Below are 13,211 nucleotides of genomic sequence, written 5' to 3' on the forward strand. Positions count from 1 at the left end.
TCACGACCCCATGGTGCAAATGGGAATGACGATGATGAGAATGATAGCCACTGCAGTGCCAATGAGTGCAAGCAGCTTGCAGACCTTGGCCCGGCGGAGGCCAGCCTCCTTACGCCTGAGTAGAGCGTCGTAGCCCGGAGTGTAGATGTCGTCCATCCAGAACTCCATGTTGTTGGGGTTCAGAGACTCCTGGGCCTGAGGAACATGATGCCATTTAAAGAATTTTAGAGGTGATATAACTCATATGGATTAAAAGCAAATTCTAATCTAATTCAAGAAATTTAAATATCAAATGCTCTTTCGTGCTGTGCATCGTTCATCTGTTTTGAGGTTATTTTAATTTCACAAGACTGCATTTTACTCTGTTTTTCTTGAGCTTGCATGATGTGTTTATCAAAAATATGTCTTAGTTGAACAATCCAGAAACCATTTGGCCCCATTTAGCCATGTATAGACTACGATCAATCACTGACTTTCTATAGGAGACATGGCAGGAAACAGAATGTAATTAAATGACAAACTGTAGCCCTTTTTAAAGTCAATAAGTCTTACTTGTAAATCCAAAGGGGTGACTCGTGCCTCTCTGTCGTCTACAGTCCATATGGGCCTTCCTCTCCCCTCAGCCAGTCTGGAGTCCATGATCTTACCAGAGGCGAGCCCACCTGTCAGACTACTGTCTTTGTGACGGAACAGGGACGAGTTAAACACTTGTTCCACCAGGTTGGAGGACTTTTGGGACAGTAGATTAGAGGTGCTGCCTGATTGATCTGCCTGGAAGAAAAACAGTCCAAACACATTTTATATATACTGTACATACAACAATACCTATTTACACTTTTACAATGTGAAATTCAGGCAAAGTAGACAATATTAAACAGTGGCCTGATTAGCTCGTCAACCGACCACATGATTAGACACATAACCACTAAATGTGTCTACCCAGCAGACCACAGGGCAAGCTACAGGCCTAACACATTATAAGGTTGCACAGCATGGATTTACACATGGTGCAAACACTGTACTTTTGCCGTTGAAATGGATTCTGTTTAAGAACTGATGCTTACATCGTGAGAAACCCATCTCTCATCTGAATTACTCTACCTGTCCATGTGAAGCTTTGCCATCTTTACTTCTCGAGAATGACACTGTCCAGTCTCTTGCAGAATTAGAAGCACTTGGCTGTTTGGCATCAGAGACACTTTTCTCTTCCGGCTGGGTTTTGGAGGCACGACGTGACGACGCATCCTTCTTCCCCTCTTTCCTCCCTTTTGAATCAGCCTGACTTTTGCTGCTTTCTATTTGCTCCCCAGGAGTGTTCCATCGGCTCCAGTCCAGACTACTAGTGCTGGTCCCTGGAAACAGATGCCCAGATGCAGACAGAGGCTGAGGCTCGGATGACTCAGACGGGGTTAGAGGGTGGCTCATAAAGGAGGAGACACCGCTGAGAGGCTCCAGCCATCTCCCACTGGTGCCTTGTCCACCACTACTGATAGGCTGCTGGATCTTTTCATCCAGTCGCTGCAGAGCAGACAGTACCTGAGATATCTCAGACTTAACATCATTCAGTGATTCCAGTTGTCTTTCTATCTGGCTCATACGGAGCAGCAGCTTACAGACACTGGCCTTGAGCCCATCATCACTGCTTTCCAGAGAGTGGAACAGCCTTTGGAGTTGACCTAAGCGGCCACGTCTGGCCTCAGGGGTGTCCTGATTAATGGCCGCCGATCCATCGCTGGGGTGCAGGACTCCCGTCGAACCACACATGCTTATGTCATCTAAGAAACGGAAGATGGCACTGATGTCATCCTCACCAAACTCAGGGTCGTCTAATGAGGTCATGAAGGAGAGGCGATCAGCATGCACCAGGCTACGGAGGCGCCGGGGGTCCGGTGCATCTGTTTGGGTTCCCTGAGCCTTGACTGCATCTCCTCCACTTGGCAGTCCACTGTCCCCACTCTCACCTCCTGAGGACTCTCCCAAACTGCTGATAGCAGGGGTTGATCGTCTTGGAAGTTGCCCCCCTTGTGATTCCATCCCCAGTCCAATGCTTTCCCGGCTTATCCGGTCTTCTAAACTGTGACTCTTGTTGCTCCAGATGGGTCTCTGGGTCCTGGGAGGTTGAAGGTGCCGGGGGGACCACTCTGGGACTGACCCAGGTCCAAAGTAAGTTGAATCCTGTAGGTCGTCAAGGCTCTCATGTTTAGCCCGCTGCTCTGGCGATTGGTGGATTGTTGTTGGTGAGGGGTAAGGATTTGGGATCATTTCAAAGCTCTGATTGTCGAAGCCTTTCTGCCCCGTGCTGGGGCTTGGAGAGTCACTGTTAATGGTCACCTGGGGGATCAGAGGCGGCTGGTTATGGAAGTCCTTTCGAAAGATGTTTCTCCTCTGGTCGACAGATGATCCCTGTTCGGGTTCGAAAACCTCCACAGGCGCAGAATCTCCACTAGACTCACTGTCCGTCTCCAGGGGCAGGTAGATATTCTTCATGACTTCGTTGGGGATTTGACCACTAGGGTACAAAAGTGTTGTGTGAGGCAAGTCGAAAGACACAGCCCTCGCCCGGATTGGAGGGGAAGACACGAGTGAGATCGGATCGGGGGGAAGACTTGCTCGCTTGCGGGCCGAGTAATTAGATCTTGGAAACAGCAAGTGCTGGTCGATAGGCCTGCCACTGGAGTCAGAGTGGGAACGTGTTTTTTCTCGACCATAAATGTTCAGCTGGTGGATTCCAGGCAGGCTGGGGCCTGGAGACTGGTCGACAGGGAGGACCGCTTGGGCTCTCATTGGTTGGCCGTCATCAGTGGCCCCACCCGTCATCTGAATAAGATTGAATATAGTTACAATGTCAGCAGCGACGCCTATGGGTGATAGTCCCTGGCCTCTGGCGGAAACCCGGTCTCTGAAGAGAGTAGCCGGGAAACAGGGGTCCCGGCTGGCAGCAGCAAACAGCAAACTCCTGAGCTCGATGAGGTGCTCCAGGTCAAAGCGGGTGCTGACCATGCGACAAAGGTCCTGGAAAGTCAGAAACTGGCGCATATTGGCCAGTTCCTCCAGGATCCCCAGAAGGACCCCAGGGTATTCCTGCTGCAGGTTAGCCATGGCTGCTCACCTGAGAGGGAGGAGAGGGCAGTTAGCACAGCAAAGCAACATTATTTGTACAGCAGCTTTCAAAAACAAGGTAATTCAAAGTGCTTTATAGAGCACAGAAAAAGTCACTAAGACAAGATGTGAAGACACAAACATGATTGCATTAAAGTCCCACATCCAATCTGAAGTGAGATAATAATATATATTAATAATAGTATGTTGTGTATTATTGTGTATTAATACTACACATTGCTAAGAATAACTAAGCAATAATGACAAACCATTACTGGACATTATCCCTCACTGTATAATATTTGTTTATTTATTCATTATTATATATCATTATCAATGCATTCCGTGTATTACTTAACCATACAACAGTAGTAATAATACACACATAAATTTGACTGTCTTAGATGAGAAGTTTCGCTTAGATATACCATCAGCAGGGTTTCAGATTGATTTAGTCCGCATAGAAATGGACGGAAATATATCAGTCAAAGCAGACTTTTTCCGCTCGGATGGAAAAAGCCCTTTGAGGGGGAATCTGGAAAGCGACCTTATTTTTAGGCCCTAAAATAACCGATCATCTGATCTGATGACGCCGTCACATTGCGCACATCTTTGCCTCACTGGACGTTTTTCATCTTCTCGTTTCTACTAACAGCTTCAGGGCAAACTCGCCACTTGACTGAACAAATGCAGGATGTATCGATGAATGCATTAATATGCTTTTAGTAACTTTATTCCAGGCTCCTTTGAAAAGGAGTTGAGGATGAAGGACAGGACGGGACATTTTCTTGGAAAAGGCGCATCAGTCTGTCCTGCGAGTCCCCTGTTGTGTTTGCGCACCAGCTGCGACAACATCAATCACAGTCCTGCGAATGAAATCTGGGTTGTAAACATCTTACTAAAGGTGTAGCTCACACGAAGGTGAACCTGGTCGCATTTGCACTTACCTGAACCTATTGAGAGAAAATAACAGTCACGGCTGCGTCCATGAAAAACGACAAATAAAATCCTGTTTTACGCAAACAGCGAGGCCATATTCCAGATGGATCCGGGTCGGCTCATACTGTCACACTCCTTTCGTGGGCTTCTCCGTTTGTAGCAGCGACTAGCCGAAAGCCCAGGCAGGAGAGGAGAAAATTAGAAATCAGGTCATCTTCCCACAAGTCCCTGCAGGCCCCTAAGGGACCTTAAAATACATCCAAACGGTTTCCCCTCGCCACAGATCAGCGACTATACATGCAAAGTCAACAGTGCACCTACATTTCCGATTGATACATTGTCGACTGACACACACTCCTGGCAGGACACTCCGGTGTGTATGAGTGGGTCTGGTCCAGGAGCATATTTTCTCAGGGTCCCATTGCAATAATTGGTTATGTGTGCAAGTTGAGCGTACGACTAAGGGTCAGATTAAAAATTGATGTTTGCTAATTGACACTCCTAAAAGTCCAGACTGACAGTTAACCATAAGGTCTAGGGTAAATTGCCTGCTAGACTGCTGGCTTCATGCAGAACTGTCTGCCAGACTTCAGCCATCCCACACTTTTCACCATTACTCTGCATTATCATCCATAAAGGGTTGTACTTAAAGCCCCATTAGAGCAAGAGAAGGGCAAGGCTTTCATCGCTGAGTAGTAGCACTCTGCTACAATCAGACTGGACATCTCTAATTCACCTAACAACTCACAGAGCACCGCATCCATCATCCCCTGTACTCAGGGATCACTGGGAATCAATGCAGCGAATGAGCCGTGGTATGAAAAGCAATGTAGGTGTAGGTGTGGGGAAGTAATGTATTACTGTCAGGCCTGTAGCAGAATACTCCTGTATACCAGGTGGAAAAAGTACAAAAAAATGAGAAGGCTTTCATTATTTAATAGTGCATGGTATTTACATAAAATACTGTTTTTGTTATTGTTGCAACTTTTCAGCTCCAGAAACATTTCCAATCAGACTGAAGAGTCCATTTACACATAAATTAGGGACAGATCCCTCTTGCATAATGCAAACAAACCTAGGGCTCCATCCTAATAACAAAACTGGTACAACAGACAGGTAGTGGTAGTTACTTTATAAGAGTAAATTCTTTTCAGGGCATTATTGTTGGAATATATAAGACTGTGTTAAGATTTCAGATGAGATGAGATTCTCGTTCCCTTTTCTTCTTTGGTTTTGACTTCACAGCTGGAGTTACAACTGTTGGAGTCAGCGAAGGATTCAAGGCTGGATCTAACGCTGGGTTCAGGGAAAGCAGGTCCAGTATAGTAGCACTCTCATTACCTGTGAAAGAATTAAATCATGAAGGACAGACACAGACACAGGAGAGGCGTGTATGTATTTTTACTATATGAGGTAAAGGTGTTCACCAGTGTTGTCCTCGTCATCGCTGGGCTCTGGATCCGGACTGTGGAGTGGAACCCGGGCCAAAGCTGCCAGCTCAGTTATGAAGCTTTCTTCTGCCTCCTAATGGACACAGAAACACAGTGCTGACAGACAATAACAATGCAAGCTTGTAAACCAAGTCATAAACCTATTATCAGGGAGAAAAGCACAGACGACAGGAAACATACTAACCAGCAGCTGGGCTTTAATCCTTTCCGTGGTCTGATCCTGGGCTACTTTCTTCAGCCTCAGTTCCTCGTATATCATTTCCTGCTCCAGATCATACTGCTCCAACACCTTCCTTTTGTGGAGTTCAACCCTGACACATTATATATTATTACCACCAAAAAAAAAAGGAAACAACCAAAATTGCATGTATTTCATCCATTTAAGCCTGACAAAAGTGTGCAGTGCAGAAAGGTAGTGTAGTGCGTCATTGTCGTACCTCTGTTGAAACTCAGCAGAGGTTGGTTTCTTGCCCCAGTTCACCAGCTCCCTCAGCAAGGATCTGTTCAGCTGACTGCTGCTGTCTTGTTTCTCATTCTCCTCTGAAGGAAAGGTTTACAACAGAAAAATGAACACAAGGGAGTCTTTGTCACTTCTTGTGTTTTATCTACTCAAACACTATACCATTGTCCAGTTAAATCAAGCTGCCTTAACAGCTAATAATGACATAACTCAGGTTATAGGTTATAACTCATACAAGATTAATAATTTGCTCCAAATCTAACAAAATGCTAGTAATCTAGTCTGTTAACTTACTAATGAAATACTGTGAATGTAGCATCCATTTGTGTAACAGCTGACATCTATTAAAGTTTGCAGCTGTAACAACATCAAAGTCAGAGTGACAGAGAGTTAATACAGATGTAGACATGTGCATACGTGCTGTCATCGTCTCACCATAGTTAATGTCTGACTGATCCTGGTGTAGTTTTTTGATAACGTCCTGCATGTGGGAATGGTAGCTTTGGACCAGTGCGGTGAGAGAGTCTTTGGTCACATACACGCTCTCCGAGGCAGCCTCTGTCAGGTGGTGCTAAAGAGAAAAACATGTTACCGTAATGTGCTAAACAAACATACCTAAAGCAACAGAAAGTTGATTCTCATTGATGAGTGATTAATAAAATAATCCTCAAAGAGAAATAAAACAAACCCTACCTTCAGGCCGTCTTCCTGTTTGGGGGAGGTCTGTGACTCGGTGGGCGGGGTCTCCATCATCTGCTGGATGGCGTGGCTGAGGGCGTTGCCTAGCACCAGCTGCGCATGGCTCTGAAGAAGCTCCGTCCCTGTTTCCAGTTCAGACAGGAACTCCTGCTGGAAGCTGTGGCCCACCAGCTGACTCTCTGGACCCAGATGCCTCTCAGCTAGGCTGGCGTTGCTATTCTGTGACTGGTACAGAGCAAAAACAGTGTTCAATCTCCTGTGAACTTGAAAAATACTGTACTTTCTAGTGCTTAGCAACTTGGTTTTGTTTTGGGCTGCTTAAAAAAATGTATTAATAAAAAAATACATTTTCCCCACCTTGAGATTTGAATTGACACATGGCTGGCTTTTACTGGGATCTTCCATCAGCCCAGCTCTAAAATCAGTCTGAGAGAGTGCCTTCAGCTTGGACAGCCTCATCTCCTTCAGCATGTGCAGGCAGAAGTGCCTGACCACAAAGTACCTCTGCACCGCTGCCAACAGGTGCTCATGTTTCTTCTCTATCAACCTCCCCACTTGGCTGAGAAGAAGATTGCATTGCATCATTTCTGAGTAACTCATAAAAATTGATTTAGATACTGCATAAGTGGATAAGGCCAAATGGAAGAAAGCCGTACTGTAAATCTGTTGTTAGTGCACATTTAATTGTTGTTTTCTTCCACACCCTCAATATGCCATAAATACTTTTTGGCCGAGGTCTTGCAATCTCACCTGTTGAGAGTGTAGCTCTGTCTGGCCACCATGACTCGGAGGATCTTCATCTGTTGTTCACTCAGATGTTTGAGACATGCCTGCACCAGAGCCATCTCCTCACTCCAGACCTACAGAAAAAGAGGCTCACTTACTGTAGAAGCAACGGAAAGCCTTTAGTACAATTTAACTCTTAGATGGACTTGCTTTTAATTTACATGAAACAATGTTTAAAAATTAACTTATGACGATTTGCCAGATGGTGTGTACCTGTCCATCTTTATCCAGCTGAGCCCTCATGTCCTCCAGCTGTAGCTTGGTAATGCACTCGGCCTGCTGCAGCTGTGCAGCCAGCTCCTGCTCCAGGTCCAGCCACAGCTCCTCACAGCGCTGAGTGGAGAGCTCTGACTGGGCAGGGACAGAGGTGAGAAAGACCTCCTTGGATAGCTCTCCAAGCCTCTTTGACCAGTGAGCACGGAGTTTCTGACGATACAAAAACACACAGTAATACACTTGCACAAGTATATGCACACATAGAAAATAAAGTATTCGACCGCTTACCTTCCAGTGATCACAGAGGGCCTCAGCCACCCTGTTGTCCTGCTGCAGCTCCAAGTCACAAATCTGCTGCCTGTGTTTCATCAGCAGCTCCTGGTACACCTGGAGGAAGGTTACAGCTCACATTTAGACAATAGTGGACTTACTGTATATGCGCCTGATGTTTTTCTACCTTGTTTGCTTTTTCATCTACTGCATATATAATGACTGATAGTGAGCGTAGAGACTTGAGAGCCAAAAAAGACGATTAAGCAGGAAGTAGTTGCTTGGCCTATGTACTCCCTGATCCCTGATCTTCATACTGAGGTAAGGGGAAGCAAAATGTTCAGACCTTGGTGAGCTGCTGGATGTCATTGTGAGCCTGTCTCAGTTCCAGGGCACAACTCTTCTCCTTGGTCTGGCTCCTCAAAAGCTTCTTCCTCTTGGATTCCATTCTATTGCACTTGTCGTTCAACAGCTCCTTTGTCTTCCTCGTGCACTCTGGAACATAATCCATCACCTTTTGGATGAGCCATGGCTTGTCAAAATTACTGCAGTTTGTAAAGCCAGCTGGATGACTGTAGTCTAACTGTTCATTTATATGGATTGTTCTTGTAATAAAAAAGCAGCTGCACACCAACTTTTTGAAGTATAAATTGTATCTGATTTTAATGCATCTCACAAATTATTTTGTGATGTTGAATTGCGATTAACTTTATGGTCAGGTTTATGCATGTGGTTACAGACGGCAAAAGCAGATAGATTTTTCTGATCTATAGTGACACCTCTTCTTAAAGGTCCTGTTGTTGCATATTGCTTTATTGTCTAAAGGGTCTACTGACAGTGAAAAAACACCTCTTTCCTATGAGGTTCCTGAATGTGAATGCAAATGCTCATGTCTTTGATTCTAACAGACATTAAAATATCGTTAATTATTGTTTTAAATAGTTTCAAGGATTTCATTTCTTCATTATCAATCAACATTTGTACTAGGGCACAAGTCCTCTGAGAGAGAGAGAGGCAGCATGCTAGCAAGAGTTCATCACCCAGCAAACCACCAGAACCACACATCAGTCAATGAAAGACACAAGTTCGTTGAAGACTTTGTGGGTGTTAGTGCAAAGACAGATATTCTGTTGGAAAAATGAAAAAGCTATGCCCTGTTCTGGTCAGGCATTACAAACAGGAGGAGCATTATCTCAATGTGAGAGTAGCCTCCATCAGACCCTCTTACCTGCTGTGTTTAAGCTGTATATAGAGGCTGTCCGGCAGAAGATCCATTGATAAAAATAATGGTGTGTGACACCAAATTCATTTATTATATTTATTACATTTTGAATGTTTTCTTATTGAACTGTTGACGTTTTATTCATCCATCACATGACTAAACACTCCCCCTGATGACAAAATGTCCTTAAATCGTGAAAAACTGAATTCAGAAAAATGGAAATGGAAAACATGGAATTTGAGAAAAAAGAAAACGGAATGTGGAAAAAATGAAAAAGGGCCCTGTAAGAGGGAAACTGTTAAATCAAACATGATAAGCGTGCCTTTTATCACACAGTAGATCAGCAGCAAAAATCTGTGTCAAGTGTTACAGTATGCTGAGAGGTTGTGCATGAGAGTCTGAGATGCAGTAATAGAAATGATATTCTATTCTGTCCTGAAAGAACCTGACCTTATTTAAGGAGCTAAAGAAGATTGCCAGAAAATGGTCTATTTTGAGAGAGTACATCATTTAAGTCTGATAAGTAGGCTAGACATTGTCCACTGCTACCTGGCACCGAAAACTAGTTGAGTATAATGTCAGAAAATGGCACACATATTTGGTCAGTATTTGGGTAAATGTGTTACTACAATCACCTTGCTTAACCCACAAAAAGCTTACTGAAAAATTCCAACCATCTTTCGTCTATTGTCTTTTGACCTGATAGTGCCTTGCAGTGAATTTCCTTAGATGAAACTGAACTTTTCACTTCACTTGTCTTACCATCCGTGCACTGCTGAAGGCCTTCGGTCAGAGTTGCCTGAACCTCTGAAAGTATCTTTTCCATGTGGCTAAAGGTCAAGACGTCATCGCTGGTGAGCTGCTCCAGTGTTCTTGCTATCAAGCCCTGCCTCAGAGACACTTCCCGCTTTAGCAAGGCAGGTTGGGACTGAAGAAGCCCCGTCAGCTCCTCCCACCATAGCAACTTCTGCTGGATCCTCTAAGAGAAGTGGAAAATAATAAATACAGATCAACATTTTCTTTGCTATATCCAGTTACTGACATGATGACACAAGTGATGATGCAAAATGATTGGTATTCCAACCAAAAATTCCTACTGCTTTACTTTTAGATCCGCTTCTTGTGAGTTCATCAGGTGGCTATCTACTAACACGAGAGTCTGGATGAGAGAGAGAATTGAATCCAGGGCTTCATCTGGAGAGAAGATGCTGGTCTTCCTCAGCAGATGCTGGCACAAGTCCTCCACCTGCTTGCTGAAACGTTTGGACTGCGAAGAGACATGAACATTAATTTTCCCTTCAGAACTATCAGTGTAAATGAATGTGGTCTAACACTAATATGATTAGTATAGTTGTTAAATAATTGTCTCTCGGTTGTTACCACTTGAAGGCCACGTTCAAGAAGATCTTTCTGAGCTCTCTCTATTTCCTCCAAAGTACAGGGAGCATCATCATTTTTCTCACTGGCAGCGTGGCCTGTTGGCAACTGGTTCTTCAGCTCATTCAGTTCCTGAAATGAGAACATACACTTTCACATGGTTTAAAATCTAAATGTAAGTGTTTCTATGGACAGTCAATCAAGAACAGCAAAAAGAATGTATTCTGCATACATAATACTTCAGTAAAAGATGTCTGGCTTCACCTTTTCTTGCATTTGAAGAATATTCTTTGAGAAGTCAGCATCATTTTTGTCTTTTGGAAAATGGCAGCTAAATATTATTTTCACCATTTGAAGAAAAATCTATAGCAGGAAAAAAGTAATAAGAGAGAATAAAACAGCCTCATGAACGTTGACACGCTTAAAGAAACATACTTAATAACTGTTTTCTTAGTGTGACAGACAAAAAAAGTCAAAAACTCACCAGACATTTTTCTTCCTGAAGCTGGGAGCAATGTTGTTGTATGTCCTGCAGGGCCAAACAGTAAAGGCTGATCCTACCTTCAAAGCTGCAGAGATAAACAAGAATCTTAGGACTTTCAACACACTTGAGTTTGTGCATATTTGTTGTAAGGTTAAGGAGTATCATTATGGTTTAACATTTACAGACTACTAGCTCCTACCCCGGCTGTGTCAGCGTGTGAAGGTAGTGAGAGACCCTGGTGAAGCTCTGGTTCTGCAGGCTCTTGGGGACCAGCGAGGAGGAGATAAACTGACTGCTGTCATCGTTGTCCTGCTCTTGGCTAAGAGACTCTCCATCCGAGGAGGAGGACGATGACTCCTCGTTAGGCACTGCTGGCAACTTGGAGTGCTCGTGTAGTGATGGATTGGACGCTCCGTCTGCTAAAGGCTGACAGATACAGCGAAAGGTAGTTGGTAAGATTTCAATCTCATTTCAGTGTTTGGAAAAGTAAGACAGCTATAATCATAAACTAAATGATGGCAACAAAGTATATTATACCTTAATGATGCTCAATCACCTATGGATTGGATTGGATGTTAACCCTTTGATTAAAAAGTGCTGTGGGCAAATTATTTAATACTATTTATTCTTCTAAAGTCAAAGTACATACCTTACACAATTATTTGTGCTTAACAAAAACATAAAAAGGCCTCATAAAATAAGTGACCCAGGTCTACGTATTTAAGCCATTATTTCTGTCATTTTTAAGGAGTCTTTTACTATGTATACCTGGCAAAAGGTGTGTGGTTATTGTGGTGAGATGTTGTACAACTCGCTGTAAAATGTAAATAAAAACAGAATGCAATCGTTTGCAAATAAACTGTGTTTACCAACAACAATGGTTTTACGAATGTGTTCCTGTGCCCATGTGGTAACATCCTTTTTACAATCATTATTTGATACTCCTGTCCCAACTTGTTTGACTTGTTTGTGTTGCTGGCATCCAATTCAGAATGAACATATATTTACATAGAAATCAATGAAGATGATGAGGTAAAACATTAAATATATTGTCTCTGTACTGTTTTCAACTGGGCATATGTCAAAAAAAGATTAGCACGTTATCACATTCTGTTTCATTGCTGTTTTACATAGCCTCCCAACTTTTCTGGAATCAAGGTTGTACATTTATGACAGACTTACTCTGTATTTTTGATTGATGGGATAAACCACCTTTGCTCTAGATGCAAATGCAGCCACATCACTGTTCATGGGTGGCTGCCTCTTCTCCTGGGCAATGAGGACACAGACTTAATAGGTTAGTGGGAAGTTAATTAGTAAACATCAAAAATAGGCAACCCGGAATGAAGCATCTGTTTGGCAGTCATTTCCAGGTATATGACATCACTTTGATAGTATAGATTTCATGGAACTGTGACATCCACCTGTGTAAAGCTACAGAAAGTCTCAAACAGTGTGGACCTTGTCTTGGATGATAAAGAGAACAGTACTTTGTCATTAATGGTGCCACTTGGAGCTTCCTTTCTGCCGTTGCTGATACAGTCACTTTGGTTGTTGTCTATTTCCCCATCATCAGGTTCAAGCAGCCGCCTTGCGTTGTAACCCTTTGGGATGATACAGGAGAATATAAACATTCGCATTGAATAAAGTGTCTCGATGAAAAGTGATGAAACCGAGGCTGCGTGCTGTTTGCTTACTTGTCTCGTCAACAGCAAAGGTTTCAGGCAGAAGACGTACAACAGCGCAGCAGCTAATATTCCCGAAAGCCCTCCACACACCGTGGCCACTGTTAAAAGTCCCGTGTATACGTGCAGCGACTCGGCGAAACTAACCACCACATCTGTGCCGCATCCCGGTATCAGGTCCTGCTCTGCCATTTCTCATCAAGCTGCAGTAAAACTAACGTTTTAAGTGTTAGCATTTTGAGGGCGACATCCAGCTAACGTTAAACGTATCTACTCGACGAAAGTAACGTTAGCTCCTGGCAGTTCTCACTGTTTGCTTCGCGTACGATTTGAAATGTTTTTCTGCTTAAAATGTTTTTACATTTAGAATTATTAACCACCTACGATTCATGAAATTTCGTCAAGCAAAACCCCTTTTCCCCCGAAACGACAAACTTGGTGTATATTTGAGCCAATAGGTGGACGAAGATTTCGGAGGAGGACCAAACTGCGTGAAGACAGTTTAGCTAGCTAGAATTACACC

At 43.6% G+C, this 13,211-nt stretch overlaps 2 protein-coding genes across 2 annotated transcripts; both read right to left on the reverse strand.

The window, feature by feature from the left end:
- On the reverse strand, window positions 1–3,099 carry LOC121624622 (major intrinsically disordered Notch2-binding receptor 1-like). The gene is made up of 3 exons (XM_041962420.1): window positions 1,102–3,099; window positions 553–771; window positions 1–195 (listed from the first exon to the last, which is right to left on the reverse strand). The coding sequence occupies exons 1-3, from the start codon at window positions 3,097–3,099 to the stop codon at window positions 1–3; spliced, it is 2,412 nt and encodes an 803-aa protein (XP_041818354.1).
- A 1,864-nt stretch (window positions 3,100–4,963) lies between these two features.
- LOC121621094 (ellis-van Creveld syndrome protein-like) lies at window positions 4,964–13,116 on the reverse strand. Its single transcript, XM_041957412.1, has 20 exons — window positions 12,701–13,116; window positions 12,494–12,607; window positions 12,186–12,272; window positions 11,203–11,429; window positions 11,004–11,088; window positions 10,784–10,882; window positions 10,523–10,651; window positions 10,248–10,409; window positions 9,905–10,121; window positions 8,267–8,415; window positions 7,939–8,037; window positions 7,648–7,860; window positions 7,399–7,508; window positions 7,006–7,207; window positions 6,643–6,873; window positions 6,385–6,520; window positions 5,927–6,029; window positions 5,674–5,800; window positions 5,466–5,562; window positions 4,964–5,379 (listed from the first exon to the last, which is right to left on the reverse strand). Exons 1-20 carry the CDS (start codon window positions 12,878–12,880, stop codon window positions 5,231–5,233), a joined length of 2,916 nt encoding a protein of 971 aa, XP_041813346.1. The 5' UTR covers window positions 12,881–13,116; the 3' UTR covers window positions 4,964–5,230.
- Window positions 13,117–13,211: the final 95 nt, after the last annotated feature.

The sequence above is a fragment of the Chelmon rostratus genome, chromosome 2, assembly GCF_017976325.1.
Source record: "Chelmon rostratus isolate fCheRos1 chromosome 2, fCheRos1.pri, whole genome shotgun sequence".
Taxonomy (NCBI): domain Eukaryota; kingdom Metazoa; phylum Chordata; class Actinopteri; order Chaetodontiformes; family Chaetodontidae; genus Chelmon; species Chelmon rostratus.